Source organism: Prionailurus bengalensis, chromosome D3 (assembly GCF_016509475.1).
Source record: "Prionailurus bengalensis isolate Pbe53 chromosome D3, Fcat_Pben_1.1_paternal_pri, whole genome shotgun sequence".
In the NCBI taxonomy this organism is placed as follows: Eukaryota; Metazoa; Chordata; class Mammalia; order Carnivora; family Felidae; genus Prionailurus; species Prionailurus bengalensis.
Genome location: NC_057356.1, coordinates 56,163,731 through 56,177,856, shown reverse-complemented (window position 1 = coordinate 56,177,856; position 14,126 = coordinate 56,163,731). Strand labels below are relative to the sequence as shown.

General features: G+C 41.1%; 1 protein-coding gene across 23 annotated transcripts in view; it reads right to left on the bottom strand.

Annotated features, from left to right (window-relative positions):
- Positions 1-14,126, bottom strand: part of DTNA (dystrobrevin alpha) — a 259,746-nt gene that overhangs the window by 26,712 nt on the left and 218,908 nt on the right. For all 23 annotated transcript variants that reach the window (XR_006293973.1, XM_043558574.1, XM_043558573.1 and 20 more), the window contains 2 exons: positions 12,174-12,271; positions 7,634-7,747 (listed from right to left, as the gene is read on the bottom strand). Coding sequence is in view for 22 of the 23 variants with exons in the window: in XM_043558574.1 (XP_043414509.1) it covers positions 7,634-7,747; positions 12,174-12,271 (212 nt within the window). In the remaining variant the exon portion in view is untranslated. The remainder of the gene's footprint in view (positions 1-7,633; positions 7,748-12,173; positions 12,272-14,126) is intronic.

Sequence of the window (14,126 nt, the reverse complement as noted above, 5' to 3'; positions counted from 1 at the left end):
TTCCAAAACCAAGGACGCTTCTGTAAATCTCAAAGGGCATACTGATTACCCTAGTATTTGGAAATTGGAGTTTGAAAGTTTATTTTTCATTTCTTCCATTCTTAGTATGCAATATGGTACCTTTCAGAGGTGAAATATTCATAGTATAGAGTTTTTATAGTCAACTGAAGTTTTCTGGTTTGGGTTTGACTTTATAGGAGTTCCTACAGAATTGTTCCAACTGAAAATAACCTATAAGATTTGTGTTTGTTTAATTTTGTTTGTTTTGCAGAACTTCTATTAAACTGTCAGCAAGAATGGAAACCACAAAGGACAATCTATACTCCATCATTTATATTGACACTGAGAGGTACCAAGAATATCTTTAAAAGAGGGAAAAGAAATGAAACAGTATGGAGAAGAATATTAATGGTTCGTATTTCTGATGTATGTGTGTACTTTTCAAGTCAATTTCAAATCTATTATTTCATGATCATTAGTGAATAATATACACAATTTTTTCCCCGTGCCCCAAAGGCTTCTGTCTGAGTTTGAGATATTGGAACTTATATTTTAAAAATGTGTGACTGCTTTAACCATGTGTTAATGTATGAATGGATGTGCCTAGTCTCAATGGCACAGGCATAAGATTAAGTGGCACTGTAGCAGAGACTCTGAAATGAAAAACTGACAGTATGAAAATGTCACACTGACTTAGGTCAATGACTCATCCAATTGAAAGATATTTTGGGGGGAGCACAGGTTATGGATATAAATGAAACATTCCTAATTTGCTTTGATTCAGGTTTCTCTAATGAATTATGAATTTAAAATTTATAAACATCCCTCAACGCTTTTTGAATATATTTATATTTTTGGCTTTTATTGCCATTCAAGGCTTACTTACTCCCAGAACATTCCTTCCTTTTTCTTTTACGATTGCCTCTTTTCTGAATCCTGAAGGACAAGGAACATCATGATTTTATAGATTTTAATGGTATCTTATTTTAGTCTTTGTCTTCCCGGGCTGCAACTTTCTAATTTTGAAAGTCTTAACGCCATTCAAAAATATTCGTCAATGCCAAATCCACTAGCTGTTTTATCTTTGACCTTGTCTGCACATGGTGTCCCAAATATATCCATGGTAGGGGTTGGTAGAAGGATAGATAATGTTTCTGACGTATTTCCAGTGTTCTTCTAGATACTGTTTTGTAATTTTTGGACTTTTGGTCATAGGAGCACTTTGCGAAGAGGGTTGCAGTAAATTCTAATATTGTAGGTAAAAAATACTAAGGTAGGCATCTAAAAACTATGCGGAAAAGTTAACTGGTATTAATTTAGAATTAATCAACAATTAAAAAAACTTATACAGTTTTCTTATAAGTCGTAATCTTTCAAAACATGACATCTACTCTTTCATGCATTGATTAAATTCAATTAAAAGAATTTCACGGGGCGCCTGGGTGGCCTAGGTGGTTGAGCGTCCAACTTGGGCTCAGGTCATGATCTCGCAGTTTGTGAGTTTGGGCCCCTCATCAGGCTCTGTGCTGACAGCTCAGAGCCTGGAGCCTGCTCCGGATTCTGTGTCTCCCTCTCTCTCTGTCCCTCCCCTGCTCGTACTCTGTCTCTGTCTCTCTCAGGAATGAATAAACATTAACAAAAAATTAAAAAAAAAAAGAATTTCATGTAATAATGTCTTTATTTAATCTTCTCTATAAGTGGCTACCAAATGTGGGTCTGATTAACAAATTTGTGGTGTAGCTTCCATGGTTCCAAGTGGGAACAAGAAAACAAGGACTAAGTAGTGATTTTATTTTCATAGAGCTAAATGTATACCTCTGTAAAAGGAATGTCTTTTATTTTGAGATTCTGCCTGATAATTTCTAATTTTGCGTGTGTTTTTAAAATAATATATATGATATATATATATATTTTAATGTTTATTTTTGAGAGAGATAGATGGAGTGTGAGTGGGGGAGGGGCAGAGAGAGAGGGAGACACAGAATCTGAAGCAGGTTCCAGGCTCCGAGCTGTCAGCACAGAGACTGATGTGGGGCTTAAACTCACCAGCCGTGAGATCATGACCTGAGCTGAAGTTGAATGCTTGACCGACTGACGGAACCCCCCAGGTGCTCCTTGAATGTACCTTAAAACCTATTTTCTCTTAGGACAATATTGGGACAACAGGCAAAATTTTAATATAGATCATATATGAGACAATAATATCAACTTTTCTGCATTTGATGATGGTGCCATGGTTATGTAAGACAATACATTTTTACATAGGAAATATACACAGTAATACTTAGTGGTAAAGGGTTATGATGTCTGCAACTTACTCTCAAAATGACTCATCAAAAATATGTATGCTATATATATACATATATACATATATATACATATATACATATATATATATATATATATATATATAAACATATAGGGAGATAGAGAAGGGTGTAGTAATATGTTTGTTATCTCTAGGTGAAGTATATAAGGACATCCATTGTGATTTTCTTACAACTCTTAAATTTTTTCAAAATAAAAAGTTAAAAAAATATACTGTCATTCATGAAACTGTTGTGATAAGAGATGATGGTAATTTTAAAAATATATCCCTATAGGGGTGACTTAGTCAACTGAGCATCCAGCTGTTGGTTTTGGCTCAGGTCATGATCTCACAGTTCATGACTTGGAGCCTTGCGTCGGGCTCCATGCTGACAGTGCAGAGCCTGCTTGGGATTCTCTCTCTCCCTCTCTTTCTGCTCCCTCCCCTGCCCTCTCTCTCTGCCCCACCCCTGCTCTTTCTCTCAAAATAAATAAATAAACTTAAAAAAAATGTATCATCATATGGTAAAACAAAAAGTATTCAGCTTTATGTTATTTCCCAAAAATAATTTAAAAATTAAGCTGGTCTATTAAATTAAACTCTGGAAACCACTGACTTACACCAGAGGTTACACTTTCATTTTTAATTAATAGAACACAAAGTTACCTTAATTAGCAAGTTGTTGTTGTTGTTGTTGTTTTACATTTTATTTATTTTTGATAGAGAGAGACAGAGCATGAGCAGAGGAGGGACAGAGAGAGAGAGGGAGACATAGAATCTGAAACAGGCTCCAGGCTCTGAGCTGTCAGTACAGAGCCCAACGTGGGGCCCGAACTCACAAACCATGAGATCATGACCTGAGCTGAAGTCGGATGCTTAACCGACTGAGCCACCCAGGCGCCCCGCAAGTTTTCTTGAAAAATAATTTTATACACATTGAAAAGAATATAATTTCGGGGGTATAAAATAAAGTGTTTATTTTTTTTGCAAGGTATAGATATGAAAATTATACTTTTTTTCCTCTTTGAGATTTGTGGTGTGAAGTTAGTTCCTTCATGGTTTTAAATAAATGTTTTATCCTAGAAGATGGTATTGTCTTTGCAAACACAGTTCTTTAGCTATCTCTTAATCGTTTTGCAGCTTATCCATTCATGCCATCCATCTGGCACTTTTAAGACACTGTAAATAAAATAATGAGTAGGATACAGTTTTTGTCCTTGAGCGAAAGAGGAGGAGAAAGAAGTTCAAGACGACGATGGTGAGCGTACAATAAAAATATGAACAAATTGCTGCACTTCAGTGGTAACACTGAAGAAGACGTCCAGTTCCATATGGTGGTAAAAATTTAAGGAAGGCTTGCTAGATAACCTTGCAAAACTCCCTCCAAAACTCCACCCAGTGTAGAAAAGGAAAGACCTCAGGAACTATGTGGAATGTTCCAGACCTTTCTCTGCTTTATCGGTGCCTCTTGGTTGCCTGTATTCTTGAAGTTACTAGTAAATCTCCATGCTGGAGTAAGATCTCTGATTCATGTGAACCTGACTTTACATTGTAATCTGCTGTGTGGACTGGACATGCAGTTCTTCCCCCTTCTATGGCTTCTATCGTCGGATTAACAGCAATATCCTTGAGAAGGTCTGTAAGGCCACACAGTGTCACCGTCTACCCCTACCTACATGGTCAGCTCTGTCTCTTTCCGTACACCCTTTCATTCACTGCATTCTAGGTCTAGAGACCTTTCATTTCCTAAAAAAGAGCCACATTTGCTCCTGCCATTTGCTTTTTGGACCTATGGCCTCTATCTTCCAGGAGACCCTTTTACTGCTGTTTTAGCCCCTCTGCCACCCTTAATCCCCGTTCCCATTCATCCTTCATCCTTCAACTCAAACAATCCCTCTTCATGGTAACCTTCTTTGACCACAGTGAAGGGCAGGTTGGATTATAATGTCTCTATTTATTTTCTCAAAAAACCAACTCTTGGTTTCATTGATCTGCTCTACAGTTTTTTTTAATTCTATATTGTTTATTTCTGCTCTGCTCTTTATTATTATAATGTCTCTATTTAAAAGCAAGACTCCTAATAGTCCTTATCTCAGTTTGTAATTATATTCTCATTTGTGTGCTTATTTGATGTATGTCATTTTCCTACTGGACCACACATTCTGTGGGACCAGGACAGTATCTTTTTCAATTCAACTGTGGGCATCCTGCGTTTTAGAAATATTTGCTGAATGAACTAAATGAATAATAAAATGAGGGATGATAAATCTGATAGTAGTGTAGATGGGTCAGGGGCCAGGAATCAATTAAGTGAGTAATAACAGTCCAGCAGGAGATAACTAAGACCCAAGAAAAGGAGACGGAATCCACATGTGCTACTCATTGTGTGGGATCTTGGGCAAATTATTTAACTTCTGTGAATCTCAGTTTCCCTATCTATAAAAAGAGTACAATAATAGTGTCTATCTCCTGGGTTTGTTACAGCAATTACCCAGGACAGTGTATTATAGAGTTTAGTGCCTAGGGAGCGTCAGATTAGCACATGGAAATGCCTATCATATAACCCCACTTGGTTGTCAGATCTGGGTTGCAAACTTGGCTTTCAGCTTTCTTGTGGCTGATGTAAAAAGGAAAATATGATTATTTAGAAAGGTCATAGTGCTCTTAAGATAAAAATGAACTGCATTAATGAAAAGCTGAGCTCTGCTCCTGTCTCCCCTCGTCCATTCCCCAGCTGAAAGAAATTTCCCTGTTGGTTTCTCAATAAGAGGCACCAGAAGGTTGTAATGGACGGAGAAGATCTCTGTCCAAGGAGTTCCTGTGGCTGCTGCATGTGGCCACTCCTCAGTGTGAACAAAGGCCAAAGTAACTGCGCAAGAAGCCATTGTTTTGGAGTCTGAAACTACTAAAGGATAAAAGTTAGAATACCCAAAGCAAGTTTCTTGACCTAGGATGTCAGGGTATCTGTGAAATCTCCAAGTCATGAAAATGCTTACCAGAGAATTAATGGCTTATAAGGATCTAGAGAAATAGCCTTTAAGGGAGGGCATTCCTTCTTCTTCCAGGTAGAAGAAATGTGTAGAATATGGAGGCAGTTGGGAGTTAGGTGTCTCGGGCCTCAAGCCTCTAGCTTCAGGCGTGGGCCACCAGCTGACAGGGAGCACCCAAAACACTGAAGTTTTTCACAGAGACAGGCTCCTTAGCATGGGTTTGGGCTCAGCTGGGGATATGGGAATGCCCACAAGTCAGGGCCAGGAGGGTGGTTAGAACTATCAGTCTATTCCAAGATCGCAATGCCAAGGAGGGAAGACGTATCAGTTGGAAAACTATCATCAGTGACCCAGGCACATCAAGAAGCCTTCCTGGACGGCATCACCCAAACGGAACCAACTACTTTCGAAAGCAAATGCTAACAGGTGATCTGATGAAAATGTTTATGAAAAATTCCTAGTCATCATCCCTCCAACAGAGAATGGGACACTCAACGGAAGAGGCACAAAGAACATTTCAGGAGACAAGGTACCTAGATGTGGAGATGAATGATCACTCCATTTCCAAATTGGTTTATTCAGTTATGTTTCTGTGTAAGTTCGACTCACAGCTTGTGAGCTGGGAGGGCCTACATAGTCCTAGTAGGCAAGTTTTCTTTCGAGCAGGCATTTACTTTTATATGCCTTTGAGGATAATGATATAGAATGTCACCTTTTCCTTCTTTCCACCTTCATCCCACCTGGGTGACGTGTAGTAGAACATGCAAGGACTTCTAATACATCTCCCTGAAGAAAGGACCAGAGATTATATAGTTTGAAAAGGAAGGATTTCTGTTTCTTCCACTAAATTCTTTAGTTATTCAAAAGTATGACATGATCCTTTCACATCAAGCAGCCCCCACAAGTTGCCGGTTCCATAGATCTCCTTTCCATAACTCATGCCTTTGGTGGCTCTGCCGTCTAGGCAGGTGCACGGGCCTGGAGAGAGGGAGAATGGGGCCTCCCTGAGAGCAGGCAGGGCCTGCAGCCTGGGCCAGATGTGCTGTGGTGCCTCGTCATGCATGTGTCTGAAGAGCAGGGCTGGGATGGAACCCCCGGAAACATCCATGACTACAATCAACAGGAACTTGGTAAAATCCAAACATAACCGTCCAGAACCTGCTTAATTTAGTCATTTTGCCTGGAAGAAGTTAATGGCGCTCTAATGATGACAAGGGTTTCTGAGAAGAGGCATCTGTACTTGCTATAAAAAGCGTCCCTCAGAGTAAGATATACCTGGAATCTGGCACCGAAACTGGAAGATGGAAAGAATGTCATATCTGCTAACAACTAAAAGTGCCTTGTGAAATAGGACATTCCTATGAAGCAATGCCTTTGAATTTATGTTTGTGCTGTTTGCTACACACATAGGTTTGAGTATGTGTCATATTTCAAGGCATGGTGCTAAGCCGGTCTGAGGTGAAGCCCACCACCCCCCCCCAGCCTTTTGCACATGAGCACAGCATGTGCTATTCTCTACCTTCCTGACTCCGAAAACTGCACTGAAATTCAAGGGTGGAACCTTCTAAGGGCCTTTCAGACTCAAATGTCTTATGGTGTCGGACTAGACAACAGCAGGTGTTTTAATTCATTAGCAGAACAAGAAGGTATGAGGTCTATTTTTTAAGGTCTGCATGTGAAGCTTTTAAGGACCAAGATTGAGAGAAAATCAGACTCCTTTTTTGTGGGTTACAGGTAAATTTTTAAATGTAAAAGCCTGTGATGTTTATTTAGCTGTTTCTGTGTTTGTTGCGTTGATCACTTGTATCATAAACACATTGTCGATAGTGCAAATAACTAGAAAGAGCTGAGTTCAAATTCTTTTCAGTGAGAGATTTTGTTTGTAAAGAATGCTGTTTCCCCTTCACTGTGTCAAATGAAAAAATAAAATATACACAGCATCTCCTTAAAACCCCCAAATCTCAGTGAATAGGCCTGTGCTATTAAAAAAGAAACAGGGGTGTCTGGGGGGCTCGGTCAGTTAAGTGTCTGACTTCAGGTCAGGTCATGATCTCATGGTTTGTGAGTTTGAGCCCCATGGCGGGCTCTGTGCTTACAGCTCAGAGCCTGGAGCCTGCTTTAGATTCTGTGTCTCCCCCTCTCTCTCTGCACCACCCCCCACTCTCTCTCCCTCAAAAATAAATAAACATTAAAAATTTTTTTTTTTAAAAAAAAGAAACAGCAAGCATGTCAGCAGCTATGGTGGCTAAGGACTGTTTTCTGGCTGGACGCCGTTAGACTTTTGGAAGATCCCAGTCACTTGCATTTCCCAAGAGGCCTTGGGCTCCTCTCTTACCTGAGGAGCCGGAGTTCTGCCAGCAGAGTGGGGTTTTGCTGTGCCTTCTCTGGAGTGGGCTGAGAAGCTTGTTCATGCTCTAGCCGCAGCCTCTGGATCTCCTGTAAGATTTCTCTTGGGAGAGAGGAAGAAGGTAAGAAACTAGGGTCAGTTAACTTCCAGGATATCCAGGATGCTAACATCCGAGGGGGGCGGTCACCCTATGTTTGGGAGCAGAAGAAAGTCTCACTAACCAACAGTGTTTATGAGAGACTGGCTGTAGCTAGATGGGTGCTACGGACAGCGGAAGGCTGACCTCAGCCCCAGCACATTCAAACTCTACAGTATGTTGTTGGAGACTTCAAGCTGAGTGTTCTCACCAGGACCTGATAATCGGTCTACTAAGTAACATAATACTGCAGTAACGTGTTCAACTTTGAAAAGTGTGCTGCTTAGGAGCAAAAATATATCTTCCGATTATTTCTGATCACAGCCTGACACTATCAAGTCATTGCAGCTACCGGCTAAGAGGTGCTTGGAGGGAAAACAGGATAAATGGTGCTCATTTCACAAAACTAAATAACCCCATTCTCTCACCGGGAATGACATTCCCCTCACTGAATTTATCGGAGAAGCCCCCGGTTAGGCCAAAAAATTTTTTCTTATTCTTACCATTTTCAGCCTCAACAATGGATCTCAATGAGGGTAGCCTTGGAAGGAAAGTGCTTTTAAAAGGATTCACTGTAATTGAGTGGGTGACATAAGAGTGCTATTGACGTGACCCCTGTCAGGGGTGAGATGTGTCAGTCTGTTATTGATGTCGGAGCCTGGGCTGCCCCGCACTGAGGTGAACATTAGGCCGCCATAAAGGATAGGTGACCTATGCAAGGCAAATTATCCCTAAGTGAGTTTGAAGCCATTAAGCAAGGTTACAAGACACATATTCTTGGGGGAGGGGTCAGTCTTCCATCCAGCAAAACGCACAAGAGACAGACAATAAGAACAAAGCACTAAGGAATAAGGAATGGAAGGTGAACTTGGTGAGCAAGGGCGATGGCTTTCCATCTGAAAGGCTGATTTACAACTGCCTGCTTCATAAACACACCAGCATTAAGAAGCTCATTATTAGTTACTACCTCTCTCACCGGTATAGTGAGGAGACTGAACTATAATTCAGGGGTTTTCCACCTTTTTCTGTCCCCCTTTGGCATTCCCTGGTGGAAAACTTTACGACAAATTTTCTATGGAAACTCAATACGTCAAATGGTTAAAAGGGAGCCTACTCTGGTGAAAGAAAGCCCTGTGCCACAAGCCCTTCTTCCCCTTCTTCAGACCTCTATAGAGACCCCAGGTCCCACAGGGCCTGAAAATCAGTAAAGCTGAGATTTCGAAGTTCTCTGCCAGGACTAACATCCTGACATTCTATGACTCCCACTTGTTCTCCTTGTCAGTTCCAAGGACAGAACCATGATGCAGCATTTAGCTTAAGGAAGGAAAAGAGAGAAGCAGCTCTGATAAGAAAAATTATGGTAAGATCTGTAAAGAGTACTGAGTTCTTAGCCTCTCCCCAGGAACTATGCTCTCCTCTTTAATCTTCTTTTATTGAATCCTCATAAAAATTGTATATAGATCCTGCTATTATCTGTTTCACGAATAAGGAAATCAAAGCACAGGCAAGTTAAAAGACTTGCCCAAGTTCAATAACAAGTAGGTGGTAGAGGTGATTTGAACCCAGGCGGTTAGCTCCAGAGGCCATGGATATCTGACTCCCTCTGTCTTTGGTGTTTGCTCTGACAGGTTTAGCCTATGCAGGCTGTGATTTATGTCATATAAAGAGTACTGCTACTCCTAATACCAATCCCAATTAGTTCTTCCAAGTGTGCTATGAGGAAGCATTATCTTCTAACGATCACGGCTGAAAAGTCCATGAATCACCCAGAGTAGTCATGGAGTGAAGTGAGGAACTCTAACCTCCCCTGAAACTCAGAGATCTGATTAGTGGGTTCATTGTCACCTTGGAGACCACGGGATTCCTAGGGCGAATTCCTACAGTGCAGAAGTTGACCTGGATAAGCTTCTGGGATGTGGTTCAGGGGTCCTTGGAGGGCATGAAGCCACCGGTTTAGACAAATGAGTTCAGGATGGACTAGATGCTCTTCAGGCATGGTGTGGGGATCTCTGTGGGCCACGAAAGGACTAAGAGACAGGACAAACTTCTCTTTCTGCCATCTCTTCTCATTCCCATTTCTTTATTCTCTCTCTGGTCCTACAAACACGCATTCAGAGTACAACATCCAGAAACGTCTTGGAAACAAGCAGTAAGACTGGTAGCACAGCATAGCTGGGGCCATTGGAACATCCATGGTGCTCCTAGCTGATTCTGGAATTCCGCATGGGGGCCGATGTCACTGGGGTATTTCCTTAAAGGAGGTCCTGATTTCACCTCATGCTGAGTGGAAGCAGAGGATTTGAAGGGAAAATAAAGTGCTTTGGAGAGGTAGGAGAGCAGGTAAACACTGCAACCAAGGTAAGGTATTTGTGGGCTTGAGAGTTTTCACTGTAGTCTTTTTCTCTTTCCAAGAACAGGAAAATATGCCAACCAAGTCTGCACCTTCTTTTTAATTTTTATCATAGAACGTTAAAAAACGCTTTGACCATTTATCCCTAAATTCTCATGTCAAACTCTATAGGCATGAAACAAGGATCAGGACCTCCTCCTTTATTCAGTTTGATCTCAGAAGTGACATCAGTGTTTAAGAATGGGATTCAGTGGGGGCGCCTGGGTGCCTCGGTTGGTTAAGCATCCAACTTCCGGTCGGGTCATGATCTCATGGCTCATGAGTTCAAGCCCGTCCGTGCTGACAGCTCAGAGCCTGGAGCCTGCTTTGGATTCTATGTCTCCCTCTTTATCTCTGCCCCTCCCCTACTCATGCTCTGCTTCTCTGTCTCTGTCAAACATAAACATTAAAAAAATTTAAAAAAGATTGGGATTCAGTGTTAAGACAGTTTGGTGCTCTTCTCAGAGATCTAGAATGTACACATTGCTCCCATGTTGGACCTACTCAGTATTGAGTTTGAGATCTAACTCTGCAATTAATTATTTTTCTCACTCAGTATATATTTACTGAGCTTCTGCAACATCCTAACCATGGGCCTAGGACCCAGAGGCCCTTTGGCATGGCCTCTGTTCTCAAAGAACTTCCATTTCAGTCAGGGAAGAAGGAAACAGACACATAGATGCAATTATTTCAGATAATGATGTCTCACACGCATACCAGGCAGGAGCTGTGATAGAGAGCGGTTCCTGGTGCAGGAGGTAGTGGGAACGATTCGACGGGAGGACTTGTGAGGTAAGACCTGAATGATGAGAAGGGCCTGCCCATGCAGCGACCCTAAGGAAGAGCGCCCTAAACTGAGAGAACAGCTAGTACACAGGCTGCAAGGAAAGAGGTGAGCAGGAGCACACTGAGCAGGATTTGCGGAGGCTGGCAAGGTAGGCAGGCATCAGCCCAGGTTAGACCTTGCAGACCACAGTAAGAAGGGTAGGTTTCAGTCGAAGTGTGACAGAAACCCATCAGAGGGTTTTGAACATAAAATAACATGATATGACTTGTGTTTTACACAGTGACAGGTTGGGCTGCTGCTAATGGTGGAAACGGAGTGGACAGTCTGGGATATGTTGTGGGGGTCGGCTGAGAATCAGTCTGTGTCGAATAGACAGAGTCCTGCTGATGGACTTGGGCATGGAGGTGTTTGGCTCCAACAACTGGGGGACAGTGGTGTCAGCCCAAATGCCTGATTTGCTTATTTAAAAGTTTATTTATCTTGAGAGAGAGGAAGAGAGAGCACAAGCAGGGTAGGGGCAGAGAGAGAGGGAGAGGGGATCCTAAGCAGGCTCTACTCTGCCAGCGCGGAGCCCGACGTGGGGCTAGAACTCACAAACCGTGAGATCATGAGCTGAGCCAAAACCACGAGTCGGACGCTAACCGACTGAGTCACCCGGGCGACTTCCAAATGCCTCTTTTAGAAGAGCCTTCTGTTTGTCTCTGGGTGGCACTCAGGAGGGCCCTTCTGAATGAGACAGCTCCTTAACAAAAACAGGCGTGTTGGGGCACCAGGGTGGCTCAGCGAGTTAAGCGTCCTACTCTTAATTTTGGCTCAGGTCATGATCTCACAGTTGGTGAGGTAGAGCCCCAAGTTGGGGCTGCTTGGTTTTCTCTCTCCCCTCTCCCTCTGCCCCACCCTCTGCTCCCACTCTCTCTCTTTCTCTCACAATAAATAAACTTTCAACAAAAACAAGCACGTCAGTAAAAGGGAAATGATACTGTCTAGAGAGGAAACAATTGCACTGATATCTCAGAACTGTATGTATGTTTTCTCATGAAGCTTTTGAAGATCTAAAATCTAAAGACGAGCTTCTCAGACGCCAATATCACTGACTAAAGACATCGTCCTTTAAATATGCATACAGCTGAAAAACCTGGATATTTTAAAGCATACTATAAGTTTCCAGTGAACACACACTCTGATCAAAAAAGCCAGCATGTCTAAAAAGCCTTACCTGTTCTTGTTTTCTAGCTCTGCGATCAGCTGCCTCTGTTGCTTATTCGCATCAATGGTGAAGGAGATGTCAGGAGCACTTCTCTGCTGCGTCGGCTGCTGTAAAACATGTGGTTTATGCTGTTTAACATTGGGAATGGAAACCCACATGTGTGTGAGGAGACAGGAATCACGAGATATGCAGACAGGAAAGAAAAAAAACTATTTCTATCAAAACAGGAAAAGCAAGTACATGAAATTGCCATTCATCTCCTAAGGACCGACTTCTCTGTGAATCTGGGGGGACGCCTCTGCGAGCAGAAGCAGAACAGAATTCTCTGGCAGGCAAACACACAAAACGTAGAAGACATAGTCTTGTAGCTTTCTGACTTGAAGTCTTTGGGAGCGATTTCATTCTTGCTGTGCTGTCCCCACTGTGACAGTTCTCTCAGTGTAGGTGGGTGTAAAAAATACTTCCCTGTTGAGATACCTCTCTAGAATTACCGTTCAATCACTGTAACGCACAATAAAAAAATTTCACGGTTTGAAAATCACAGTTAATAGGATTTTCTTTTCTTCTTTTGGTCAACATACTTATTAGCATTTCTTTATTCATGTATGTAATTTTACATTAATGGATATATACATCCTTTCTCCACATTGATGGCATAACACTCATCACTCCTGGTCATGTTTTAACAACTAGTGTATATGCAGTCACAGCTTTCTCCATTCTCTCTCTCTCTCTCTCTCTCTATATATATATATATATGTATATATATATATACACATACACAGAAATTAATCTTAACAAATTATATATATGCAAATTTCCCTGACTAAATACACATACATATATACACATATATAAATACGGCCTATGATTATATGTAAATACATATATACATATGTATATTTATAGACGTATTTTTTGTTGTAAAATCAAAGCATTATTGTATCAAATGAGTTCTTTTACACAATACATTGATAATAATTACAAGAGGATTAAAAAAATTTTTTTTTAACATTTATTTATTTTTTGAGAGACAGAGAGAGACATAGTGTGAGTAGGAGAGGGGCAGAGAAAGAGGGAGTCACAGATTCCAAAGCCTGACTCGGGACTCAAACTCATGAACTATGAGATCATGACTTGAGCTGAAGTTGGACATTTAACCGACTGAGCCACCCAGGTACCCCAAGAAGATTTTTTACAACAAGGATAGATTGATTTTCATATTTCCAAATAAAAGTCAACTTTTACATATGTATGTACATTTACATATGTATACACATGTAATCACATACTGTATTTATATATGTACATGTATATGTGCATTTAATGAAGGTTTGTCATTTTTTATAAAAACAGAGTCAGATTATGTATAGTTCCCTGCGCTTTGCTTTCTTTGCTCTACAGTACATTTTAGAAGTTCCTCAATTGGTTTTTAAACAAATTAAAAAAAAATCACAATTAATCTTTCCACTAAAGAATGCCAAGCTTTTAAAAATGGCATCAATTGCCTACGCCCCCAGAAATGAAAAAACTCAGCCTGCTTTTTAATGTCCAGACACCTGACTATAGAAAGATTAAGCTTGGTAAATGTCTGGCTCTCATAAAGCTTTTCTATGATTTTTTAATTGGCATTTCTTTTACCAAAGAAGTGATTTGTGTTGCTAACAAAGGATTCGGGGTCCTATGTTTTATATCCTAAATGACTTCCCGTAGCTAAGCCTAGCGAACGGCAGCTTCGAGCTGTGATCCAGGTTTTTCCTCTGATTTCAGTACATAGTTTTCTGTTTCTTGTATATACTACATATCGATAAAAGTGGAAACTTATCTGAACCAGTTGTGGATTTGAGTCATTCCTCTTTCTCTTAACTGATCAGGAATTATCCAGACACACCCGGTGTTGGGCTGGTTCAGCAGTGTTGTAACAGAATACCTAAAGCTACGATTTATGCCACACCAGACCCA